A 26,479-nucleotide genomic window follows, 5' to 3' on the forward strand; every position below is an offset into this window, starting at 1 on the left:
AGTGGAAAACGTGCCAATATGTTTTCCAATGCGGGGGGGAGTTAAACTCTATCCCCCCCAGTAGTGATGCTTGGATCATGTTCAAAGCACCCCCTTCCTATACAGTTAAAGTTAGGTAAAAATGAAAATGTCAGGAGATGTACACACCATACATTTAAAGCACATGTCCTCCCAAAGAACCTTGGGAACCGTAGTTTACCCCTCCCAGAGCTACAATTCCCAGCACTCTTAACAAACTATAGTTCCCAGGATTCTTTAAAAGAATGAACCATATGTAAAAATCTGATTTTGATGTTGTGTTGCAAACAAGACACAATATCTGATGTATACTGTTCAGGCCTCCACAAATCCACTTCCTAGACGTGGTGGATTTCTGCTCATCATGACAAAAACTTCCATAACACTGGAGGGGGGAAAAGGATGTCTTGTGTGTCACTGGGCTATGAAGCAAGAAGAAGCAGCTTGTGCAGGTTTTACCTGTTCCAGTACTACACACAACAAGAAATTTCCCCTGATTCTGGAGGGTGTCTTGTATTGCACTGGGCTTCAGAGCAGACAGAAATAACTTGTGTTGAGATTTCTGCTCCTTCTGCTGGTTCCAAAGTCTGACACAATATGAACTCCTTCCCAAGGTCTATGGTACACACAGAAGATAATTTAAAACTTTAAAACACAAACTATTTGTACAAGTTATTTTAGCAGACATTTCATGCAAATATCTCTGTATAATATGCAGAGCTTTTGTTTATAGTATTTTATACATTTCTGTGTCCTGTATATTTTGCATGCGTACCTGTTAAAAAGAATGATTTACACATTGAAATGTTATCAGTGTCATTCTGGTGGTGTCCAGATATTAGCTTACTTGATGGTGGGGGTATTAAACAGGAACCAGTGGGGAAAAGAGAGCTCTAGGAAATGACATTAGTTAGCAGAGTAGTTTGGGACTGCACTTCTGATTTGGTTTGGGCCACCTGCGCTACTCATGCTGATCCTTTTGGACTAAGTGTGAACAGTAAGGGGATCATTACACTTCCTTTGTCACTTTTTATTAAGATGTATGTAAAATCTGCTATTCCTTAGGTCTTGCGATTTTTCAAACACATACACCTCTCCTCTGAAGTTAAGATGTTAGGAATGGAGGGGTTGGTTATCTGACGTGTTTACTTTCTGTGCTCAATTTTCTGACCTATGAGGATAGCACATCCTTGTCCAAATATGCAAAGCAGAAAACAAAGAGACTAAAGGGTAGATGACATACACTTTAGCTCCATGTGATTCTACTACTTTCATTTCTTTGATTTTTATCATCCTGCTGCAATTTATTTGTTCCTTTTATTCTATTTTTAAAGTAGCTGCACTTGTATGGTGAGGCAGGTGTCTACTGCTCCTGTTCCTTTTAAGAGAAGGTTTTGTATGTTTGTATTCTGAAAAGGTTTTGTACTGCAGCCGTGTCCCCCTCCCCCCCGCAGTGTCACACCAGAGCTGTGTTGAGGTAGGCAGACTGCTGCTGCACAGTAGTAGTAGAAGCCTTATTTTGCCAAGCCTGTCCCTTTATGGAACTTCTAAATACCTAGGAGTCCCCTTTGGTTTAGGTCTGAGATGGCAACTCTTTGCAGGAAATTCAGCCACAGTGAATAATGAGGGAAATGCTATGCAAAATTCATTTAAATGTATATTGAAGTGCTTCTTTAAGGATAGTATATGTGAATCAGCGCAGCTTGGATTGTTTGGAATTGGATCTGATTAGAGCTCACAAAACCCTATGGCAATTTTCTCCTTGGGGTAAGTGGTTCAGCACTTCCTAAAATGTGAATACTTTTCACTGAAAGTGAATTTCTAGCTAATCTGAAGACAAGTGTCATTCAAAAAGTTCTACTTCAGGCATGGGGAATCTTGCTGGACTACATCATCCCAGACCATTGGCCATGCTGGTTGGGGCTGATGGGAGTTGAGGTCCAACAACATCTGGAGGGCCTCAGGTTCCCCACCCCTATTCTACTTGTAGAAGACATGTTATGAGTTATCATGTCCAACCATTGCAGAAATACTACCCAAAGCTATTGTTGTTGATGGCAATCATAATCTGTGTTTAAAGATGTCCTTGGATATATGGCTGGAAGTGACGCAAAGAAGTCTTCAATAAATCCTCCTGCTCAGGAACTAAAATACACTTAAACTGATCGTAATCACAAGGTTCTCTAACCTGATCTTTAAGACCACCAATGACAGAGGATGCATTGAAGGGTTCCATCTTTACATTTTTGCCTTGCTTATAGAAGGCAAGTAATATAACTCATCTCTGTTCTTCCTGAAGTGGAATACTTCAGTCAGATCCTGAGGCTGTGGCTGTGGCATAATAGCTGCAAGAGCCTGGTCCCCTCAGGGATATTCAAGCCCTTTCTTTCCTTTTTATTTTTATTTCTTTGTTAAAGTAACTCCAACCCTATTCCTTAGTCAGATACTAGGGAAAATTTATAGGCAATATTCTATCTAATTGCTCTGTAAAAAGCAGACCTCTTTCAGCGGGTGTAAGGGGTGACTGCTTGTGAGCTTCCTGTGGGAATGCGATTGGCCACTGTGAGAACAGAATGCTGACTAGATAGTCTTTGGTCTGATCTTGTTCTTACGACAATCAGTTGGTACTTTTAGTTTGCTATCCTGTGCACACTTTCCTGGGGGAAAGACTTCTGAGTAAATCTACATAGAACTACAACATCAATTTTATTGAAATTACTAAACAGATCAAAGTTGCTTAGTTAAAACATGATGCAGCCTTGGTTGTTGCAAGCTATGCATATTTACTCTGCAGTAATTGATTGTTGAGGCCAATGGTTCTAATCCCAAGTAAGTGTCCATAGTATTGTACCGTAGGTTGTTTTGCATTTTTATATATATATATATATATATATATATATTTATGATACCCACCCTTGACACCTAGGCAACATTTTCTCAGATATCTCTACTAAACTAGTTAGTTTTAGAATCTTTCCTCATTTATGCAGGCCCTGAATTGTTTTGGTTGTGCTCTTTGGATTCCTTATGACTTCTCTTTTATAAGGGATCCCAGCTTAGAATAGGACAAGTATCTTCTGTGTATAATTCTCTTGTTACATCCAAGTATGGCGTTTTCTTTCATTTGGCAGTGCCACTACATTGCTGACTCAAGAGTCAACTAGTTAATGGTGAACTCTCATCCCTCCCTTTTTCTTTCTTTCTGTACAGCTATTTGGAATAATAAAGTTTTTCATAAGCTTGCTAACTTTCCTTTAGGTGAGTTAACTTTTAACAGGCCTTGTAGATTTAACTCTTGATAACTTTATTACCTAGAAAATCCCTTTTGCTTTTTATTTTAATGAGTAATTGATTAGAAATTGCTCACATTATCAATTACACCTACCTTGCTGCTTTTTTGTGTGTGGATTCTATGTGGGACTATAGCTTTGTTATTACAAACTTGTTTAGGCAGGTTTATGAACTACAGTAGAAATGTGAGGCAATAGAACTTTTGGCATTGTTTGCCCAAGACTAAAGCCCCACTAATGCTGGTTATCTTTTGAGAGGAAAAAGGCACAGAGAATTTGGGTTTTATAAGATGGTTTAATTCTATTTAGGTGAACAGTGCTGTCTCGGGAATACTTGTGATGAACTACCTTGAGTGAAATTCTTTATTATGGCCCATAATTAAGAACGTGCAGTTTACTGTATGGTCAGTGCTGAAAGAAGATATCTGTCAGCTTGTTTGTCTTCTTGCCTGCACTTGCCTTGCTGGCCAAGACATGGAACTTAAAAAATTGTTAGTTGAAAACATATTTTTAAAATTGAATGAGCATTATGTGTAAAGACGACAACAGGAACAAACTCTTGTCAGAATTATGAGAAAGTCGAAAGATTGTAAAAGATTGCTACTGTGGTGGTGGTGGGTGAGGAGAAGACTACTATATTTCATGGTCTATTCTAACATGCAGCTAGACACATTTTGTGCAGGGTCAAAATTGTGCAGTGTGAAATAAGTTTTTGTGCAGTTGGGCATATGGGATTTAATAAGGAGCCAGGTAGTTTCTAAAAAAAAAATAGATCAGAAAAGGTAAAAAGAACTAGCCAATATTTTATCTTCATTTTCTTCTTTAAAATCTTCATAAGCTTCTATTGTAGTACTAGGGAGCAGATCTCTGCTACTTGCTTTGCTCACCACCCTCAAACACACAGACACACCCTGGCACCTCCAAGCACACACGCACTCAACCCCACACGCACACACATATACAGAGGGTGTCTGTCTCTGTCGCTCTCTCCATCCCCTGCTTGCAGGGGCCAACACTCCCCAACCCACTTGACTTGACTGTTAGGCCGCCGCTTTCCCACCCATCGCAACATGCACAGCCTCTTCTGGGTCCGCAGCAGCCTCATGGTGTTGCTGTTTACATGTCTCCTCTGGCACCACAGCCTGCGTGGCCTCTTCTTCTGCTGCAGTTGCAGCCTGTGCAGACTCCCGGCGGTAGCGCAGCTTCCTGCGACATCACTGCCACTGCCTACATAGCTTCTTCTGGCACTGCCATCACCACAGCCTGCGGGGCCTCCTCCTCTGCCACCATGGCCTGTGGGACTTCTCCTCTGCCACTGCCTCCCCCGGCACCACTATTGCGGCCTGCGCAGCCGCCTCTAGTGCTGCCACACCCTCCTTCAGCGTCAGGTCCATTGCAGCCAGGGCAACCTCCTCCAGCATCACCACTGCCACTGTGGCTAGCGCAACCTCCCCCGCGTTGCTGCCGGGTAACTCACCCAGCAGTCTTTGCAGCCTCGCCTCTGACATCATGATGGTGTGACAGCGTGAGGGCTTACATTTTTATTATATAGGAAGATATTATGGGACTAATTACTTCACTAATTTGAGGGCAAGCAGTGTGCTGGCTGCTTGTGAAGAAGGAAAAAAAGCTTAGAATAAACCCTGCTATATTTTCATGATTTCGGGGAAATCTGAACAATTTTGAGCCCAAGCGTGGCTCATTTTAAAGGTGTCAATTATGTAACAGTTATGTAGTTGAAGTGAATGTTGGACAGAAAACAACAACCCAGCAGTACCCTGTTGCATAATATATTGTACCTGAACTGCAGTTTCTTACCAGTTTCCGTTCTAGATAATATTGTTGACCTCTTCCGTGCATTTCAGATATTCTTGGTCTTATTGTTTCATCTTGGGAAAAGCACAGGGCTATATGTACACTAAACCTATAGCAGTATATAGCTGTCATAGGTTACCCCAGGTAATTCTGGGAATAGCTGTTTGGTGAAGGTGTTTAGAATTATCTGTTATGGAACTATAGTTCCCAGGGTTTCCTGGATACACAGAATAACTATTCAAACCAGTTTTACACTCTTGCCTAAGTCTCACTGAGATGGTAGGTGTCTCTCTGAGCTGTACTACTGAACTGTAAAAGGGACTTGCATAACTAAATGCACTTCCATATCAATCAATCAATCAATCAATCAATAAAATCCTTCTGGGGTTCTAACCTACCCTTATTTCTAACATCTGTTTTTCTATGTGCAGGGGTTATTTATTTATTTATTGTATGGAACAACTTTCAGTCCTCTGTTAGGGGTACAATACAGATAGACACCTCTGTAATGTAGATACCAGGGATGGGGAATCAGTGGCTCTCAAGATGTAGCTGGGTTTCATCTCCCATCATCTCTTAACGGTTGGTCAGTGGAATCCATCAACATCTGGAAGGCCACAGGCTCGCCATCTCTGGTATATACTCTACAGTTGCCATCCTGTGCACATTTATGTGGGAGGAAAGTCAGCTTCAGTGGGTGGAACTTGCACGATGGCTGGTTATTATTAATGATATTTATTAGTCTTTTTTTCCCCAGAATGAAACTCAAAGTGACTTACAAAAAACCCCAAACACATACAAAATAAAGATCACAGTACAATAAATAAATAAATAAATAAACTAAGCAAAACTGAAAAAAATACAAGAAATTAAATCGCAAAACAATATACAATTCAAATACAGTACAGCATACAATTAGGAATCATTTTACAAGCCTAGGTAGATAAAAATAATTAGATAAAGGGACATCCTCATGGATACTCTCATTCTTTTCATCTGAACTCCAATATATCTATCTTTCTTTATAGGGTGGGTTTCAAGAGACATATTTAATTTCAAACTCCCATGAGATTGTCCTTTCCCTGTTTGTTGAGGCTGTGACAGATTACTTTTGAGATTCTTTTATCCCTGCAGGGGAGTAATAGGTCTTGTAATAGACATGCAATGGTTTTGAACTTTACCAGTATTGTGCTTTGCAATGTGTCCAGCTGCACTATAAGCGGAGTTTTTTTAAAAACCAGTGATTTTATTTAAGGAGCAGCAGACTTGGGACTTGGCCCTCTGGGCCACTCCCTAAGAACACCCCTGGGAGGAAGCTTCTAGGTGCACAGTAGTACATTTAATGAACCCAACACCTTTTGAATGTAAATCCTTCAGTGGCACTTTCCTGAAACCTCCCTCCCCTCCTGTGAGCTCTGGGCAGGGGCACTCCCATTAGGTGCAGGGGCTATCCTGCACCCTTTTTGTTGACGGTACCCACTTTTGGATATTACTTCATCTTGAAATCCCAAGCTGCTTTTCACAGAATTGGTCCATATTGCCAATTTAGTTCATTCAATAAAGACAGTGACCTTTTCCAGCTCTGCATCCTGAGACGCTTTGAATTGAGATGTAGGGGGTTGAATCCTGGATCATGTTGCCATGAACTAGCCGGTTTTCTTTTTTCACATATTTTTGTTTTCATCTTTGTGCTAAAGGACATACATAAAGACATTTGGCATACCCACATAATTTCTGTGGTGCAAAAAAAAAATTCTAAGTGATACACTGCTTGCTGTGTTTTCGAGTATTCAAGAACTCGTTAATTTTTTATCTGTGGTGCATTGTTGATCAGCATTACTATTCTTTGTAAAGAGAATTCCCAAATGACATGAAATCACTTCCATAAAATGGTTACGTATACGTGTATTCTTATCCCCCCATCCCCCCTATCCTTCATCCTCTTGTTGGGCTTCCTGTTGAGTAATGCCACCTAGGTGCATTGTAGAGATGATGATGTTGGGATGACCAATGAAGTTGCTCCCAGTATCCCAGATAGTCTCAGTCTGACAGGAAACATAAGCCTCTTCACATCCTGTTTTTCTTTACTTCTTTTCACATACTGGTTTAGTGGATTACTTCTGTTGAACAAGAATTCACAATGGTGAGACTAAACCCTGCTTTTTTGCTGCTTATATAGAGTCTTTTGCTTCCTAGCCATTTTTATTTTGTTAACTTGCCATTTAAAAAATAATTTTAACATGTGTGGCTGAAATTCTTCTGGTTGGTAATCCAGCGCTCCTCTGTGTGGTGGTGGTGGTGGGGGAGCAGGGAGTTGCCTTTGCATGTAGGAAACAACTTTTGTGCCTTTAGCGTTTAAAAGACTTTTTAAAAAATGCCTGTTAGGAATATGTAGCTTAAAATAGGTATAGGAAACTTCAGGTTCAGAGGCCAAATGCAGTCCTCTAGGCCTCTTTCTAGCCCATGAGACTTTGTGTTCCACCCCTGCTTTTGCCAGACTGGATATGTGTCTTAAGTGATAATGCTTTTTGCTTGCTGGGATGCAGGATGGAGAGGCCTGCGTGTGTAGAAATCTCTGGGTTTTGCATGGCTGGAGTAGAGCCTATTGTAGAAAGTGAAGAATCACATTTTTTGCCCCACCCACCAATGGCATGTGGCTCCTGAAAATTGCCCACATGGAAATAGGACCCTTCAGTTGAAAAAGGTTCCACACCTCAATTTTAAAAGCCTCTGTATTTTTACTTAAAATGAGAAGATACTCATTATCTTACAAAGTTTTAGGGAGCTTCCATGCAGAGTGTTTTGGGTGTTGAGCATGCTCATTCACTGCCCTTAAGATGGCAACTGAATAGGCACAGTGTGGCCCATTTTTGATTTCCTATCTGTTCATGCCAGAGTTGTGCGGAATTGTGGCCCATGTCCACAAGTAGTTACGTGCGTGCAAAAAACTTTTCAAAGTACAGTGTACCATGAAAAGAACTGTTTGGTTTTGTGGGTATGTTGAAGTGTGTATAACCTCTGCTGGGTTGTGGTGGTAGATCTTGCTTTGTATATGTTTCTGAATGCAGGCTGTGCTTGGAATATTGATAAAGGTGTCTGCTCTGTAGTTTTGTTTAAAAAAAGAGAAATCGAATAACTTCATTTGTATCATCCTGAAATAAGAAAGGGTCCAGATGTGGAAAATGAATGTTCCTTTCTGGATGGCTTTACAGGATTGGCTATGTCCTGGATACAGCAGAGTTAGCATACAATTTCAAGTAAGAGAAAAATTGCTTAGCTACACGGTGCTTCTCATCTTTGTGTCCACTGGAAAATTATTGTCATGTATGGTTAATGGAAGTGAGAGTTTGTTAATGTTTAGTTTAGCTTGTATTTCTACAATAGTGCTGAGATGCTGATTTTTTTTTAAAAAAAAAACCCGCTGCACTATTTATTGCACCCTAGGGTATGTTTGCCTTTCTGTAAACACACACACGAGTGTGTGTGCATGCAGACATACACATTATAAATAAATGTCTCCTGTGTGTGTGTATTTTCATGTAAGCATGTTTGTCTCATTTATACCGCATACGGTTGCTGTTTATGTGGGATAGAATAAAGAAGAGAAATTGAATGTGTATGTTTTAAATGTTTCTTTATAGGCCAACTGTAATCTACAATTGGTCTGTAACACGAGGGTAAAACATGCCTATTAAAAACAATCCAGTTTAAATCCTCACATGCAAAATCTCCCTTTGTTCGATGTGTCTGATTGAGGTCATACATCTGTACTCAAATGTTATTTAACAGCCTGTTTGCTCTGAAGTAGTTGACTTTAATCTGAGTTTAATCCCTAGTGTCTGTATATAGGAGTGGCAGTATTCACATGCTGGGGAGCAAATCCCATTGAAATTAGTGTGGCTTTCAGTACACGGGCATAGGATTTGACTTTAAGAATGTGTTGCATATACTTTACCAAAAACATTCAGGGAGTAAAGGTATATTTGTTTTGTATTTCTAGTTCCTAGTACTCTGCTGAGACCAATGTTCAAAGTGGTATACAAAATTTAAAAACAAAATAAAATGAACAACATGAAGCTCACTGCATGACCTTGGGCCAGACTCTGCCTGTCAGCCTCAGAGGGAGGCAATGGTAAACCCCCTCTGAATACCGCTTTCCATGAAAACCCTGTTCATAGGGTCGCCATAAGTTGGGATCGACTTGAAGGCAGTCCATTTCCATTTCAAAATGAATAGCAACAGAGAGTGGTTAATACACTCTTAAGCTGCAATCCTATACCCATTTAACCTGGGAACAAGCTGTATTGAGCACAATGCTCCAATGAGTAGACATGAATAGGATTGGGCTGTTAGCCAGAATCCTCTGTAATGATTTACATTTTATCTTGCCCTTCTCCAAATAGTGCAAGGTAGTGTACATGTCCCCCCCAATTATCCTCACAACAACCTTACAAGTGAGTTTAGGTTGAGAGACAGTGACTGACCTGTGGTCACTGCACAGGGATTTGATCCCAGGTCTCTCTAGTCTAAAGCTAACACTACAAAAAGTATATTTCTTCAGCGTCCCACATGACTCCCTAGCCTTTTTGAGTAAGCGGTAAAATGAAATAAATGTGGTGGGTGGGGAGGTGGGAAGACAATGGTGCTAAGCGTGCTAGCTACGGAGCTCCCTGTTGCTGTTCTGTGGAGGGCGGCTGTTTGCATTGGGGAGCCTTCTGTACTTTTGGTCTCCCCATGTAGTTTTAGAACCCTGGAAAATCAGGCGTTTAAAATATGTGGGGAGCCTTTGTGAAGGCTTCCTGCTTTGGACAGTTTTCCTCAATGAGTTGAAGGGTGACTGGAAAGGAGAGGAGGGCAGCAGAGCTACTGCATTCATCTCCACTGCCTCCCCCCAATCTTTAATTCTAATGCCTGAAGAGGGTGATTGGGTTTGCTGAAACAGACTGACACAGCTACCCCTCTGGAAACTGCACCTTATTGAGCCTGTTTGAGAGACAACTTTTGGAACAACTGTATTCTTACGTGGCCTGTAAAAAATCATCATAGAATGAGCCAGGTAGACCTCTTTTTGGCAATGCATTCCATAAGGCAGTTCTTTAGCAGAGAAGGCCTGGCCCTGTGTCCTTGCAGTTCTGTGTAAAAAGGCACACAGCGGAACCTCTCTGGCATATCGTAGGGGTGTGGAAGGTGCACGTGGAAAAAGATGTTCAATCAGATAGTCAGGCCACAGAACATTCACTCTGACTTGGTCCTGGAAGCTAATAGGGTAGGTAGTCAGCACAGCTGAAATAAAAGTTACATCTGCAACTCATGCATGTGTATGTGTATACAGTATGTACGAAAATGAGTTATTGATAAAAACCTGGCTGAGATCTTTTAGAATTTGTTTTACTTTCACTGGTTTTCTTTCTAGTGTGACTTAATACATATTTTTGTTTTTTTAAGACATTCGATGCAAATGATCTCTATCAAGGGCAGAACTTCAACAAGGTGCTCAGCTCCTTAGTTGCTCTAAATAAAGTAACAGCGGGTAAGTAGAATCCATGTCCTCCTACTTCATTTTCTCATTGTTCTGTTGGGTTTTTGTTCTGAACTTACGTTTCTATGATTCAGATCTTGGATATACTGCATCTACCATTCATCAGAAGGATTTTAGTCCGTTTCATTTCCTACTGTACTCTTGCAACACTTCCCCCCCTCAACTCCCCAGCTGTCCATGAACTGAATATTCCTCCTTAAATAAAGGCACTATACCTGAATAGCTAGGTTAATGATAGTACTGAAGCTATTAGCCTGTCATTCATTTGGTGTTGTGTGGTATTATCTGTAGAAATGGCCTGTGCCTAGACTTTGCTGCTATTTGGAATGTCTTTGGCTACAGGTACAGAACAGCTCTGCTTTCGGAGTAGAAATGAAGTACTATTTTGATGTTAACTGCATGCCTCTTTTCTCCATTTTACAGGAGAGAGGGACATGTGTTTCATTTAGAGATATGAAGGCCCAGAAAAAAAACAGGGTTTTCTGTTTTCCCTTCTGAAAACAATAAAAAACCAGAAAAATTGAAAAAAGGTTTCCCCCCAATTTTCATTTTTTCCACTTGTGCCTTCGCATCTCTAGTCCCATTTTCAGATTTTTCTAGTAACAGTCATGTTGCGTGTATCAGATCTCAGTTGTTTAGGTCATAGAATATACTCCTAATGATTTTGAGACTCCAGAGAGTGAAGTCTAAAATGTCTTTGTTTCTTTAAACACACATACAGTTCATAATATTAGTATATGTGTTCAAGAAATATTAAAATCTATGTAGTGGCATAAAGTAATCTGTTGGGGGTTTTTTGTGGGCCAGCTGTAGCTGTTTTAAGAATATTTTTCTTTAAATTATATTTTGGATGTTTTAACAGTGCTCTTACACATCAGACCACAAAAATATGTGTTTATGTATAATGTAGGAGCAGTTGTTCTTACTGCATTTTGTTTATGCACATCAGTGAAGTTGAGGAAAAAATTAAAATGTCAATAACAGCGGCTAATGCACACAGTGTGAGCCTGTTTGACAATGAGACAAACTTGCAGATTATGCCACAATTCTATACCAAATCCGATTTTGCAAATATTCTACACCATCCCTAGTCTAAATTGGATGTGCACCCAAATATGCATCCTGATGTGGATTTGGATGTATGCCCTTGTGTGTTCTAATGAAAGCATAGTAGCGAAGATAGAATGCAAGTACTTTGACACATTTGTATATGCAACTGATTAACTCCATGGTCCTCTAAAAACTGTGAGGTGGTATTCCTGCTTGCAGAAGATTTTTTTGGGGGGAGGGGGAGAGAAATTGGGAGGATATGTTTCTGATGGTGTGTGTTCTTGGAAACCATTGCCCGCACTCCATTAGGCCACAGGCTGAAGACAGTACTCTCTGCTACCTGTGTTCACTGACATTATGATAGCATAGTATGAGGCATAGAATGTGGTCCAACTGGATTTTGAGGAGTGGGGTTTGACTTTTTTTTAATAAAAAGCATGATTTTCCTGCATATCTGTAGATTCCCTCCAGTCTATAGGGATCTTTTCCAGCCCTGTCACTTCTCCTGTTTTGATGCTCAATGCATTCCTATGAAGGAAACTCGCTTTACAAATCGGAGGGATGATAAAATACAATTTTATTAATTTATGTGGAAGAAAGTTAATTTAGGATTGATTTCTAGGGATTATACACACACACACACACACACAAGCAAATCAAATGTAAATGTTTGTCTCTAGTGTATATTTTAGACGTGTGGGCCTTACTGAAATTCTAGTGTTTCATGGTAATCTTTTTCAGATATTGGGCTAGGAAGTGATTCTGTTTGTGCAAGGCCATCATCTCACCGGATAAAGTCTTTTGATTCCCTGGGATCCCAGTCTTTACATAGCAGAACGTCTAAACTTTTTCAGGGCCAGTATCGAAGTCTGGTAAGTGTTGACCTATTTCTAAAATCTCTTTTTTCATTTTCACTTTCCTTAATTAGTGCTGCAGAGTGAGAAGCTTGACTCGGATTCACAGATATTTGATAGTTACCTTCTCACTAATCTGTAGCATAAATCTTTGAGACTTTATGCTGTTTTGAATGAGGCAAGATCTTCTTTCCGATATCACAGATCCATGGGTTGAGATCGACAGTCCAGTGCAGTTGTGTGCTGAAGCCAACTAGTGCATTAGTGGGGTTTAAGTGTGCTTAACTCTGTTAGATTGTGGCTAAAGAGTCATAGAGCTGTTGTACTGTAAACAGAGCTCATAGCTGTCTAGTTCCCCATGTTTGTTACACGATGTCGTGCACCAGCTTAAATTGTAATGCATGAAGAACAGAGTTCAGGAGGTCCAACCATTACATTTGTGGTGCACTTTCAGTTCAGGTTCTGCTGTACTGACGTTCTGGTTCAGGCCAATAAAGATTCACTAATGAAGTGAACCAAGTGGTTCAGTTCCAGAAAATGTAAGCCCATACTATAATGATCATTTGCACAGCCATGCAGAGTAAAGTCATATATCTAAAACAGTTACAGCTAAGTGTCAGCAGTAAGTGCTATGAGGCATGCATTAAACAAAAACACATGTTCTAAGTACTAAATAAATCTGAAAGACTTCTTTCATTTGTACTCTTTATTGTACAATTGTGAAGAAACAGTCAAATCAGCTATTTTTGGTTAGACCCTTGCTCTGTATTGATGATAACCTGAATTTTATTTGAGGGAGAGGGTGGGTCTGTTTCAGTTTGTATTCAGTAGAGATTTTCAGAAAATGGTTCAAGATCCGTTCTGGTTTAAGAAAAAAATACAGCTTCATTTTAATTTGTGGTTCAGATTTGGTTGGAACCCCTAGTTTTTAAAGTTTGGTTTCTCTGTCTGCCACTCTTGAGTGTGATTTTTCTTTTGAAAGGCAATTAACAAATGATAAAAATCCAGTGTGGGGAACCAGTGGTTTTCTAGACTCTCATCTCCCATCAACCCCAGCTAATGGTCAGGGGATTGATGGGAACCGCAGTCCAGCAACAGTACCCCATCACTGATATAAATGAAATGAACAAAATGAGGCCCTGCATGGAAAGTCATATGACTGTTCATTGCTGTTTTGAGGCTCACTTTCTTCCTATTGTGAATTTTCATAGAGCCATCTAAAAATAGTCTGTGTCTGAAGGTTGACTTGGTATGGGCAAGGAAGCCTGTACATTTCCAGGAATGTCCAAATCTGCAGAGTAATAGCTAGTCACTGGACCTGTAGGGATTGAGGTTGGTGTCAAGCTGATTGAGGAATTAGAAACCATGTTCTGGAGTTGAGCATAGCCATGTAACTTCTTTTACTCTTTCCTCCTGATATTGCTAATCAGCAGTAGGTCCAATTTCTATTGCCTAGCTTCTTAATTAATCAGTCATTTGCTTTCTTCCAGTCCTGTTTGAATGGCTTTGCCTGTTGATGTGAAGTGGTGCTTACATTCTTCATGCACTCCCTTCACATCAGTGTGTGATGTCAACTTATACTGATTTGCATATTTAGGACAGGGTATTAATTAAAGTGCTGTTAGGATGTTCTTAGGAAAGCAACACCAGTAATCTATTTTTGAAGTAACTTTTCCATTAGTATGCATCAAGACAGGTTTGCAGCAAAGCAAAAAAAAATGCACTAGTTTTCAGTTCATGCTGAGTTTCATAGTGTAAGTCTGGGAATGTAGCCAGTTCTTTGTGGTTTCTATGCGGTCTCAAGCTAGGCTTGTGAAACATTTTGGTTTGAAGACCTGCCCCAAGATACAGGGCATATGCCCACTGAGCTGTGGCCATTGTGTTCCTTCTTGGTTTCTTTCTGCTCACTGTAGCAGTGTTGGAACTCCCTTCCTTAGGCTTAAGCAAGGCTCCCCCTTCAGCTTTTTTTCTTTATCATTTAAAACCATTTTCTATCTTTACTTCCTCCCCTTTTTTCTTTCCTGTCTAATTTTGTAATACATACATATATAAAAACACAGGGCTGCTTTATATATTACAGTAAAAGGCAGAGCCCTGTGTCTATAATATTTGAAGGGCATTTGGCCAGTTAGTGCCTGGGAACCCTGACTGGCCCAAATATACCTGTGTGTGTAATATAATCGTAGACTCCCACATGCCTTCTAAATGTTACAGAAATGACATGGTTGGCCCATGGAACAACTGTGGAGACCTCTCTTGTTCTGTGACCTGTGAAAAAGCCAACTGTTCCTGCACTGCGATCTGCTGAGGCTATTTCATACATCTCACTTGGTTAAATTTTATTGTTACTTTGAAACAGTACCTAAAACCCTGTTTTCACTTGTTTCATCACATCTAGGATATGACAGATAACAGCAATCACCAGCTGGTGGTAAGAGCAAAATTTAATTTTCAACAGACCAATGAAGATGAACTTTCTTTTACAAAAGGAGATATTATTAATGTTACAAGAGTGGAAGAAGGAGGCTGGTGGGAAGGAACTTACAATGGCAAGACAGGCTGGTTTCCTAGCAATTATGTACGAGAAGTAAAATCAAATGGTGAGTTTCAAGGTCCTGCTTATAAACTGTCTAATCTCAATTTCTTGATGGATTTCCATATAACTTTATGAATAGTTTGCGACTGTGCAGCGTATCCAAACTATAAAAATATATGTGAATTGTTTACCTTTTGGTACATCAGTGGAGGGTACTGGATGGGATACTTTATTCTAAGAACTCCAGGCCATGTATAGACAATATTGCGTGGCATTGCATACAGACACACAGAAATTCCTGCATGTTTATCAGCCTCAGTAGATTCCCACATATTAGATGATGTGGTTTCCATGCAGGTGCTTGGAACCAAGTGCTTTGATACTTCTTTACAAGTTAATGACTGGTTGTCATCACCCCACCAGCTTACAACCCTTCACATTCAGCTTCCTAGCTCTGGTAAAGATGGTTCCATGACCAGTGTAGCAGGGGATGTAAAGCCCTAGGTCTTATCATTGATAAAAAGAATATACCTGTCGGTGGCTATAATGAATCTCAGAATCTCTAGACCCAAGAGATTTATAAAAAGATGCTACTCTTTTTTAACTTTGGTGAGGGGGCCATAGTATATTGATTGTTGGTGCTTCTTAATTTAGAAGAATACACAAAATTCACAACTTTGAAGGAGGAAATCTTTTCAAAATTGTACTGGTCCTTTTTTAAAAACAACCGCCTTTGCAACAAGGGCTTTTTCCTGTTATTTTGTGGTGCTCTACTATAGGCTGCTTGGCTGTGAACCTCCTTGCACTCATCTTTAAGAAACACTTTTTTTACTCTACTTTAAGAACACCATAATACCACAATGTCAACTTTATATCACAGGGAACTTTTTGCAGTTAGGAGACCTTTTTCGTTTCTTACATTTTCAAAAGTCAGAATTTTATCCTTGCTGGTTTGATTTGATTGGCTGTGTTCACATTATCATATCTCAACTTATTTAGCCAAGATGTAAATGAGCCTTGTGCTTTTACATACAGCACCTTCTCTTCTTTGTGCACTGCAATTAACTCCAGACATCTTCAGTTAATCTGTAGCATCTGAACTGGGAAATAGTGGTTTCCAGGTTTGGAACAAGCCAGGATCTTAAATAAACTTCAAATCATGGTTGAAGATCCAGACTTATTCCAAAACTGGAACAGGGAACTACAGTGTACTGATGTGGGAATGGGCTGTCTGAACATGGTGTACTCAGGAAAGGGCTCATGCATATCTTAGCTTATTAAGCTGAGATGGAACCATCTGGGCTGGGCTTTGTGCTTGTAAATAAGTAGCTTACGTTAGTAGTCCTGAATCTTACCATAACAGCTTTAAGAAAAGCTTTTTGTTTAACCTCTAGTGTCTGAGCTCTGAAACTGCATCCTATTACTAAAACATTTCTATTTCAGAAAAACCTGTCTCCCCCAAATCGGGAACCCTGAAGAGTCCTCCAAAGGGGTTCGATACATCTGCCATTAGCAAAAGCTATTACAATGTGGTGAGTGATCTTTCTCTGAATCTCAATTTAATGTGTACCATTTATCAGGTGATTCTTCCTTAAGGTTGTAACACTGAGGTTGATGATGCCATGATATTTTTTTTTGCAAAGGATTTTCATCTAGACGAGCTAGGCACCTTAAACCTTGATTTCCCAAGCTGCACAGAGCCAACAAGGCATGTATTGTGGCAAACTGGTATGCGTCAGAACAACTTGTGCCCCTGTTTTTGTATTCTAAGGTAGGCAACAAAACTAAAGTTACCAAATCCCCCGTATGCCACTAAATATGTCTTGGAGGCTCACTAGTTTATAGACCTGCCTTAAAGAATCAGAAGCTAAAAACTGAACTGAAAGTCTGATACTTAGAAGTCGGTCAGTATTTGGGAGACCTGGCGCCTAATGTTTATGTGCCCACTAGTGCAAAAACATATTTTAGCCTATGTAAAATCAAGACTTTCCTGGGCTTTATCTATGAACAGCACCCAACAGAAAGGTAGGATTCTTTGCTGAATGTTCTTTTTGAAATCTAATACAGTGCAGCTCAAGCAAAGATACATTAGAAGAAACTGTAGCACAACAGTGGATTACAAAGCCAAAGTGCAGTGGATCATTGGGTTATTGGTAAGAGAACTGCTGAGCTACAATACAGTTGCTTTTCTTGGAAGAACAGTAATAACAGAATTTGACATTTCTTTCCCCTTTCCTTTGCTTTCCCAGAGTCTTCCTTCTCTTCCTGATCCATGTGCACTCCTGATGTTAACTGTTTTGTTCACTTGTTTTGTAGCATAATTGGACTGATGAGGTTTAGTTTGTGTAATGGGTGTGGAGATGTATTAATGTGTAGAGAATTGGGCAGGTATTTAGACTCAGTGACCTATGGTCCTCATCTGCCTCGTTTTTGCTAATCTGATTTGCCCCTTTACCTGTATGAATGGGAAACATGAAACATACTCAGAGTGGATGGAGTGACTGGTGATAGCGGTTTGGTGGCTGAGAGAAAGATATTGGAACTGACCTTTAGAAACGGACTTTTAGTGTGGCGGCACCTACCCTGTGGAACACCCTACCCTTAAATATTAGACAGGTACCATCTCTGTTATCTTTTCAGTGCCTATTGAAGACCTTCCTTTTTCGATAAACTTTTTAAGTCGAGACCTTATCCCAGTCTTCCTCTGTGCGGGAATTGCTTTTTAATATGTTTTTAAACCTTTTTAAAAAAAACAATATGTTTTTAACCTTTTTTTTTAAAGATGTCTTGAAAGCTTTTAAAAAATGTTTTTAAAGATGTTTTGTTTTAATGTATTTTAAAGTCTGTTTTTATGATGTTTTAAAGTGTTTTTAGTGCTTTTGTTTGCCGCCCTGGGCTCCTGCTGGGAGGAAGGGTGGGATACAAATCAAATCAAGTCAATAAATAAATGGAATGATTGGATGGATGTGTTTGATTGGTGGATATGTGTGGGGTGTGGGAGTAAAATGGGGTGAGTGATGTTGAATGAGTAGCGGGTACTGCATGATTTGTGTTTATGTAATGTGAATGATTTGACTAGGAAAATTGGTTGGGAGTAGATGCAAGACAGAAGTGGGTGTGATGTGTATGTGTTAGTGGGGCGACTGTTGCATGCTGAGTCAGGATGTGTCTTGTCAAGAGAGAGGATGAAAAGGGAAGGGATGGTGCTCCTATTCAGGTTGTTACGGATAGGAGACAGTATGGGGAGCACTGGGGTGGTTTGGGAACATGGACAGAGGGGGTGGGTGGAGTCTGGATGGCTGTGGACCATACCTCTCTCTGATCTTTCATCCACCTTACAGGTCCTTGGCAGCTAGGCTACTGTGTCATATCCCTAACACTTAAGATGTTTTCAAAGTGTGCTGCTGTGTTTTTGCTTTTTAGGGATTTTATTGTTTCCTCTGGAGTTGTAGGCTTTTTGTATAACTTTTTGTTTTATATAGCATTTGCTATCTTTTTGTAAACCGTTTAGAGACTGTGTTGGTATTAAGTGATATATAAATAATGAAATAAAAAATCAAGAAGCAGTGCTGCTGTGGTCCTCTTTTTATTTTTGTAAATTCTTTTTATGCTGAGGAAATCCTTAGAGGTGTTTGGGATTAGTCTTTGTGCAGGAAATCTACTGCTGCTTTACACAGCTGCTGTAGCAGAAGAGAAAGAGATGGAAATTACCTTGGAATAGTGTGCAGCTTTGGTGCAGATTTCCAACAGGCATTTTTGATAGTATTTCTAGTAGCAGGAGATTGCGGTTGTGTTGGTAACTGAAAGGTTAGAGTTAGGGCTGATTCGCATACTGTTGTTCCAGTTCACATCCCTTTATGACCCTTAGGAAACTGAAGGAAGAAATCAGTGCATGTCATAAAAGCACCTGAACCATCAGATGTGAATCTTTTTTTTTATCATTAATTTTTTATTCAAAGTTTCAAAAAACAAAACAAAACAAAACAGAACAAAAACAAATTAATAACTAATACAATAAAATAAAATGTTGACTTCCGATTTGTCGCAGATCAGTTATAGGTCTATAATATATAACAAACCTGTCTCTTAATATATTACAAAATCACTTTCCTCCAGTAGTGATCTTAATTAATCATCAATCTCATTAACATCACTTTATTCTTTCCGCAAAAAGTCAAAGAGAGGTTTCCAGTCCTTGAGAAATATATCCATCGATTTTTCTCCAAATAAACATGTCAATTAATCCATCTCATCAAGTCTGCTAGGTCCAGTAATTTCAATAGCCATTCTTCCATTATCAGTGTTAATTCCATCTTCCATCTTCCATCCTTGCATCCATAATAATCTTGCTGTCATAGTCATAGTCATATAATAAGAGTCTGATGGGAATTTCCTTCCTCACAAATATTTCCTTGCCATCAATTCTGAATGTGTTATTGAAATGTTGTTGTAAAGTCATATCTCTGTTCCTCTTTTTTACGAAATGCACTAGCACATCTCTTGAGAGTTTTTCCATTGTCACATATCTGTAATTAATTCTATAATTTTTCTCTGTTTCAAGCTCCATCACATCATTCCAGTCCAGAAATTTTTTCGAAACATTGATAGCTTTATCTCTGATATCTTCATCAATTTCTTCAGGGACAACGCTGAATTCCAAACAGTAATCTTTATCTCTAAGGTCCATAAACTCCAAATCTTTTTCCAGTTCCACATTTGATATATCTGTTCCAATCTCCAGGACTTGCATCTTCCCTTTAATTTTTCTTTCTTCTTCTATTGCTTGTCTAGTTATATGTTTGATCTCATCAACCTCCTCTCTCATAAAATCCCCTATTTCTTTCAGCTCCTGCTTCATTTTGCCAAATTCAATTTTCATCTGTTGTTTGCCATGTCTAAGTTCTTGTTTCGTTATCTCAATCTCATCCATTATTTTCTGAAACATATTTACTTCCAGGGTCTCAGCCACTGTCTTAATTGTCATTTTTAAAACCATGAAGAAAAAACCCCCCTTCAATTTCCAATATAGCACTATTCCCAAGCAAAGGGCAATTTATTTCTTTTTCCAGCAACAAAGGAGTTAATATTCCAAACCTGATGACATCATAATGTAGACAGCACAAACTGCCTTATCTCTTATGTGTCCAAGAATGCAAAAGAAATTTAGTTCACAGCATCCAAATAGTTAGTGGCATAAAGAACAAGCAGATTCGTCAAAATGAAGTAGACCAGAAAAAATAGTCCCAGACATATAATACTCAAAAGTTCATATAAATCAAAATTTTTCTCCTCAGATTAGATATCTCTCATCCGTTTGTATCTTTATAATTCTCAATTCCAGGCCAGCTTTTTGCAATAAAAACAAAGATAAGCTATTTCGATTTCCTTCCGCCTTAATTCCGTGTATAAAAGAGAAAAGTTATAACTCGCCCAGGGATTCTTTACTGCTGATTCTTTTAACAAATCTCTTTTACTGCAACAATTTAAGCCAAATGATAAGGATAGAAAGAAGAATGCTTGCCTGTTAAAATCTGCTTTTCTTTGAAGAAAAGAAAAACGTCTTGCTTAATCAGTTTGAGCTTGCTTGAAATTCCTTGGCTCCGTCCGACGTTGCTGGCTGGTCCTTCGTTCATAGGCAATCCTAATGAATTTAAGTCCCCCAACAAACACAACGAAGCTTGTGGATGATCTCTTCGTTTCTCCCTTGCCTGGGAGAAAGTTTTTACCAGTCAAAAAAAACCTTTTGACTGGTTTTAAAACTGAAAAAGCTTCCTCTGAGACGAGAGCTCGTCTCAGAGGCAGACACAAGCGAAGCAATCCTTCCCGGAAGTTTCTGATGTCAATCTGATGCAAAGAGCTGAGGGCTAGCTTTTCCATTTCCACATGTTGACCTTAGTTCATATATCTGGAAGTGAAAGCTTCACTCCCACTACAGACATAATGCTAAATATGCAAGAGGCATTCCAGGAGAATATCTGATCCATCATGCAGGAGCCTAATCTGTGCAGTTTTTCCCCTCTCATATGGAGCACTTTGTTTCCTATTTTATTGATGAAGGCAAAGTCACTCCTCCACCTTGCTAGTCTGACACTCAGTCTAACCACTACAACATACTGGCCCTTGAAGAAGCTGAAAGATACTTTGGTCACTTGATCATCAGCATGTGAATCTGTGAAGAGTATTGCTTGTGGAAGCATTTCTTCATAGCTCCCAGAGTCCAAAAAACTTTCCACAGAAATTTTAAAAAAATGTTTATTTATGTAATGGGTTGCATGCACGCTGACTCTTGATGACCCATTTCACAAAATCTTTAAAGGACGAATCTCTGTAACTTTGTGGACTTTCTTCCAGCAATTGCTTGTATTTTGTTAATTTTATTCAAATTTTAAAACACAAAACAAAACAAAAAAGAAACAGATTAAACAATAAAATAAAATGTTGACTTCCGATTTGTCGCAGATCAGTTATAGGTCTATAATATATAACAAACCTGTCTCTTAATATATTACAAAATCACTTTCCTCCAGTAGTGATCTTAATTAATCATCAAATCTCATTAACATCACTTTATTCTTTCCGCAAAAAGTCAAAGAGAGGTTTCCAGTCCTTGAGAAATATATCCATCGATTTTTCTCCAAATAAACATGTCAATTAATCCATCTCATCAAGTCTACTAGGACCAGTAATTTCAATAGCCATTTTTCCATTATCAGTGTTAATTCCATCTTCCAACTTCCATCCTTGCACCCATAATAATCTTGCTGTCATAGTCATATAGTAAGAGTCTGATGGGAATTTCCTTCCTCACAAATATTTCCTTGCCGTCAATTCTGAATGTGTTATTGAAATGTTGTTGTAAAGTCATATCTCTGTTCCTCTTTTTTACGAAATGCACTAGCACATCTCTTGAGAGTTTTTCCATTGTCACATATCTGGAATTAATTCTATAAATTTTCTCTTTTTCAAGTTCCATCAAATCATTCCAGTCCAGAAATTCCATCGAAGCATTGATAACTTTATCTCTGATATCTTCATCAATTTCTCCAGGGGCAACGCCAAATTCCAAACAGTAATCTTTATCTCCAGGATCCACAAACTCCAAATATTTTTTCAGTTCCACACTTGATATATCTGTTCCAATCTCCAGGACTTGCATCCTCCCTTTAATTTTTGCCATAAAGTCCAAATCTTTTTCCAATTCCACATTTGATGTATCTGATCCAATCTCCAGAATTTGCTCCTTCCCTTTAATTTCTTTTTCATCTTCTATTGCTTGTCCATCTGCTCCTTTTCTCATATAATCCTTTATTTCTTTCAACTCCTGTTTCACTTTACCAAATTCAGTTGCCATCTCTTGTCTACTCTGTCCCAGTTCTTGTTTCGTTATCTTAATCTCATCCATTATCTTCTGAAACATATCCAGAGGGGAAAACCCTTCCAGGGATACATCCAGGGTCTCTGCCACTTCTTTGATTGTCATTCTTAAAGCCGAAGAAAAAACCCTTCAAATTTCCAATATAGCCACAATTCCCAAGCAAAGAGTAATTTGCATCTTTTTCCAGCAATAAGGGGGTTAATATTCCAGGCCTGTTGACATCATCTGGCCAGCACAGTTCTTATCTCCCGCACGTCCAAGAATGCAAAACAAATTTGGTTCACAACGCCGAACAATTAGTAACATACACAAACAGCAGATTTGTCTAAAGAAAGTAGTCCAAGAAAAAGTAGTCCCAGACATATATCAATCAAATAATCATCTAAATCAGATTTTCTCTTTGGGTAAGTTGCCCCTCATCCGTTTTAATCTTTATAGTTTCCAAATTCAGGCCAGCTTTTTGCCATAAAAAATAAGATAAGCTTTTTAAATTTTCTTTCCTCCTCCTTAATTCCTTGTATAAAAGAGAGAAGTGTAACTCACCCAGGTATCTTGATTTCTGATTCTTAAACAAATCTCTTTTACTGTAGTAATTTAAGCCAAATGATAAGATTAGACAGAAGAAAGCTCGCCCGTTGTGGATCGTTTAAAAGAAAAAACGTCTCGCTTTTTTCAGCCCAGCTTGCTGGAAGTCCTAACTCCGTCTTCGGCTGCTAGGTATGCCTTCCTTTCCCAGGGAATTCCTGATCGATTCCAGCCACCGACAGCCTAACGAAGTTTCTGTGGATAATCTTCGGTTCACCCTTGCTGGGGAGAACATTTATACCAGTCAAAGTTCCCTTTTGACTGATTTTAAACTGAAGAAAGCTTCCTCTGAGACAGAGCTCATCTCAGAGGCAGCCGCAGGTGGAGCAATCCTTCCGGGAAGTCCACAGCAATTGCTTGTATTTTGGACGCTTATCTGTATAGTGTTGAATTTGGTTTTATCCATTTTAGCTTGTGACCATTTGAAATTTGTATATTTATAGATTAGTGTTATTTGTGCATTGTGTATTTCTGATTTCTTATTCTGTTGTGATTCACTTCTTCTGTTTCTAGGGGGTGTGGGGAGTAACTGGCATACCATGAGAAAAACATGCAAGTATCTATTTGGCTGTAAGATACTTCCAAGCACTTACGCAATTTCCCCATATAATGGTGTATCCTTTTTTTATGGAAGAAAAATATTATTTGTGAAGTAGCCGTGAGTTTCCTTACATCTGACATCAGAGCAGTCCTTTAATCAGGTGATTTTGTTTAAAAAGCCACACTCTGGTCAGAGTTTTTGCTTTAGGAGTGATAACTGGGCTTTGTATGAGTGAACTGTTAGACATACTTGATATCCCCCACCCACCCCGATGCCTTGTGATTAAAGGATAGCTCTCACTGGATGAATTCAGCTCCTTATGCTTTTTCATTTGTGCTGCAGACTGTAAAAGGTTACCATGTCTGTGAAAGCAATCCACATTTGGTACCTAGTTTCATCAAATGGTGATGGAGCTTTTGGAGCAAGGTCTTTGAAATCTCATGGGTTCTTGCAGCAGCCAGAATGTGCAGAAAGCAGGAAAGAGGAGAAAGGTGATTATTAGAGCAGACAAGCATGATGGTGAGATTAGAAATTGTGCAGCTATGCTGAATGTGAAGTATTGTTATGTTTGGTGCTTCATAATCTCCACAATACTGTAAATGTGAATTCTCTGCAAGAGAAGTTGTTAAGTGATCTTGAAGCCTATCTAAAGACAATGAGGCACAGAGAAATTATGAGAATTTAGAACTTTCTTAATAAAATCAGTGTGAATCCTAAAAAATAGGCTTTTTTCCAGTTGTGCTTTGTGAATGCAGGAAATGTAAAGGAGAAGTTCAAATATGTTTAAACTTTGGGTACATTCTTGTTTGTAGGAATTTGATTTACACTTAGCTAAAATGTAGTTTTGCTGCTAATTTAAAAACAGTATAACACTGCTTATTTTAATTTATGTATGGTTTTATCTTCTCAGATTAGCGAGGATTTGGGGTGTATTTTAATTAAAGACATTTACTGTGCCTTAATAGGATCACTCTAATTCAAGGACTCATACAATTAAGTTGTCAAATAGGTCGTGAGAATACACCTTGATGAGTTGTATAAAAATGATGCAAAGATAATGGCACATCTCTGCTGGTTTAATACTTGAAAGCCTTGACAATGATTCTCCTGGATCCTTGTTTAAGGGCCCCTTCCCCACTTCCCATGAAACTTTAGCTGGTTGCTAGTTTCATAATGCAACCGATAAGGTTTTTTTTTAAAAAAAACTTAAATGTAGCCTAGCTCTGCATGTGACAGCATTGTGGTCTGCTGACTTTTCAGCATTGTCTTTACTTTCCAAGATATAATTTATTAATCTTTCTGCTTCTTGTGTGCAAGAGCTTATAATTGTACTTTGTAACAGACTAATTAATAGCTTATGTATTTTTTGTGACATCTGTCCTTTATAGGACTACTTGCAAAATGAGAGATATTTTAATCTTTGGTGCAGGAGTCAAATTACTAACAAAAGAATGAATTCAGAAATTGTCTCCCTTTCTCCTCCCCCTTCTCCCTTTAACTGAATAGGCCTATTCAAGGGAATAAAACAGTTCAGCAACACTAATGAAAGAAACAGTGAATTCTCCATTTTAAATTGTTCAGCATGCCACTTGTTTTATCAGGCTTTCATGCAGTCATGTGGCATGAATAACTGTTTTATGTTCAAACTGACTGAACTGCAGTATTGAATAATGCAGGTACCTAGTACATCCTAAGATCATAGGGCTGCTGGGAGAGTCATCTTATTATATATTGGTGTTCACAAAGTAATAACAAATTTGGGTTTTAAAAGGGATAGTAGTGCTAAAAACAGCTTATTCTTGCAGAATGCAGTGCTCCTAGTACTGTTGGAAATCTTTCCTTAATCCAAGGGTCGTTCTGTTGTACACCTGGTTAAGCCTGCACCCTGCTGGAATGGCCCAGTTTTTAATGTTTGTTTGCATATACATAGATGAAAGGCATGAAAGGAAGACAGGGAAATGGTAGAATCCCCCAATACAGTAAGGTTTAGGGTCTCCAACATCACCCCCTGTGCATAGCTGTTGTCTGTAGATTGTGGCAAAATCCCATCAAGGAGGGCTGTGGAGCAGTGCTATCTCACACTTTTAATTTCTGGCACATTTGCCAAAAAGGTTAGCCATCTTTGCCTTAAACAATCAAAGTGCTACAAGATTTTGTAGACTAGGAAGCTGACTTATACTGAGTCAGACCTTTTAATCCATCTAGTTCGCCATTGATTTACAATGACTGGCAGTGACTCTCCAGGCTTTCCGACAAGTGTTTTCTTAGCCTTAACCTGGAGGTGTTGAGGATTAAACCTGCAAAACATGGGTTCTGCCACTGAGCTACAGCCCTTTCCTACCATTTTGACCTTTCCAAAACATAATTAAAAAATTATCATTAATCTCATTGCTTACCTTCTGTCAACGTGCAGCTCTCCCGCCGTTTCGTCTCTAGGCCCTCTGCAGAGTAAAACAAGTTATTTAAAATAATATTGGCATTTTGACATTTTTCCCCCCTGCACCTTTAAAATTAGAAGTTTTCATATATTACAGGTGCTACAAAACATTCTAGAAACAGAAAATGAATATGCTAAGGAACTACAGACCATGCTTTCCAACTACCTGCGACCCTTGCAAGCTAGTGAAAAGTAAGTACATTTTGCCATTGAAAAGTATTTCTGTATGGTGGTGTTTTTAAGAGGTGGTCATAATGTGGTCATAATGTTTGAGCCAGCGTAACCTTCAGTTATTGGCAATGTTTGTAGCACTGGAGTAGAGATGCACATGATAAATGGTACATCTGCCATTTATAGGGTAGAATGGTAACTGTAGCATTTAAATTGATCCTTATCTTTTTATTTATTTATTTATTTATACATACATACATACATACAT

General features: G+C 39.0%; 1 protein-coding gene across 3 annotated transcripts in view; it reads left to right on the plus strand.

The window, feature by feature from the left end:
* The window catches only part of ARHGEF7 (Rho guanine nucleotide exchange factor 7), a 129,500-nt gene that overhangs the window by 20,459 nt on the left and 82,562 nt on the right, over positions 1-26,479 (plus strand). For all 3 annotated transcript variants that reach the window (XM_061626647.1, XM_061626645.1, XM_061626646.1), the window contains exons 3-7: positions 10,569-10,653; positions 12,454-12,584; positions 14,965-15,166; positions 16,546-16,634; positions 26,138-26,232. In XM_061626647.1, the coding sequence (XP_061482631.1) occupies positions 10,569-10,653; positions 12,454-12,584; positions 14,965-15,166; positions 16,546-16,634; positions 26,138-26,232 (602 nt within the window). The remainder of the gene's footprint in view (positions 1-10,568; positions 10,654-12,453; positions 12,585-14,964; positions 15,167-16,545; positions 16,635-26,137; positions 26,233-26,479) is intronic.

This window comes from Rhineura floridana, chromosome 5 (assembly GCF_030035675.1).
Source record: "Rhineura floridana isolate rRhiFlo1 chromosome 5, rRhiFlo1.hap2, whole genome shotgun sequence".
NCBI lineage: Eukaryota > Metazoa > Chordata > Lepidosauria > Squamata > Rhineuridae > Rhineura > Rhineura floridana.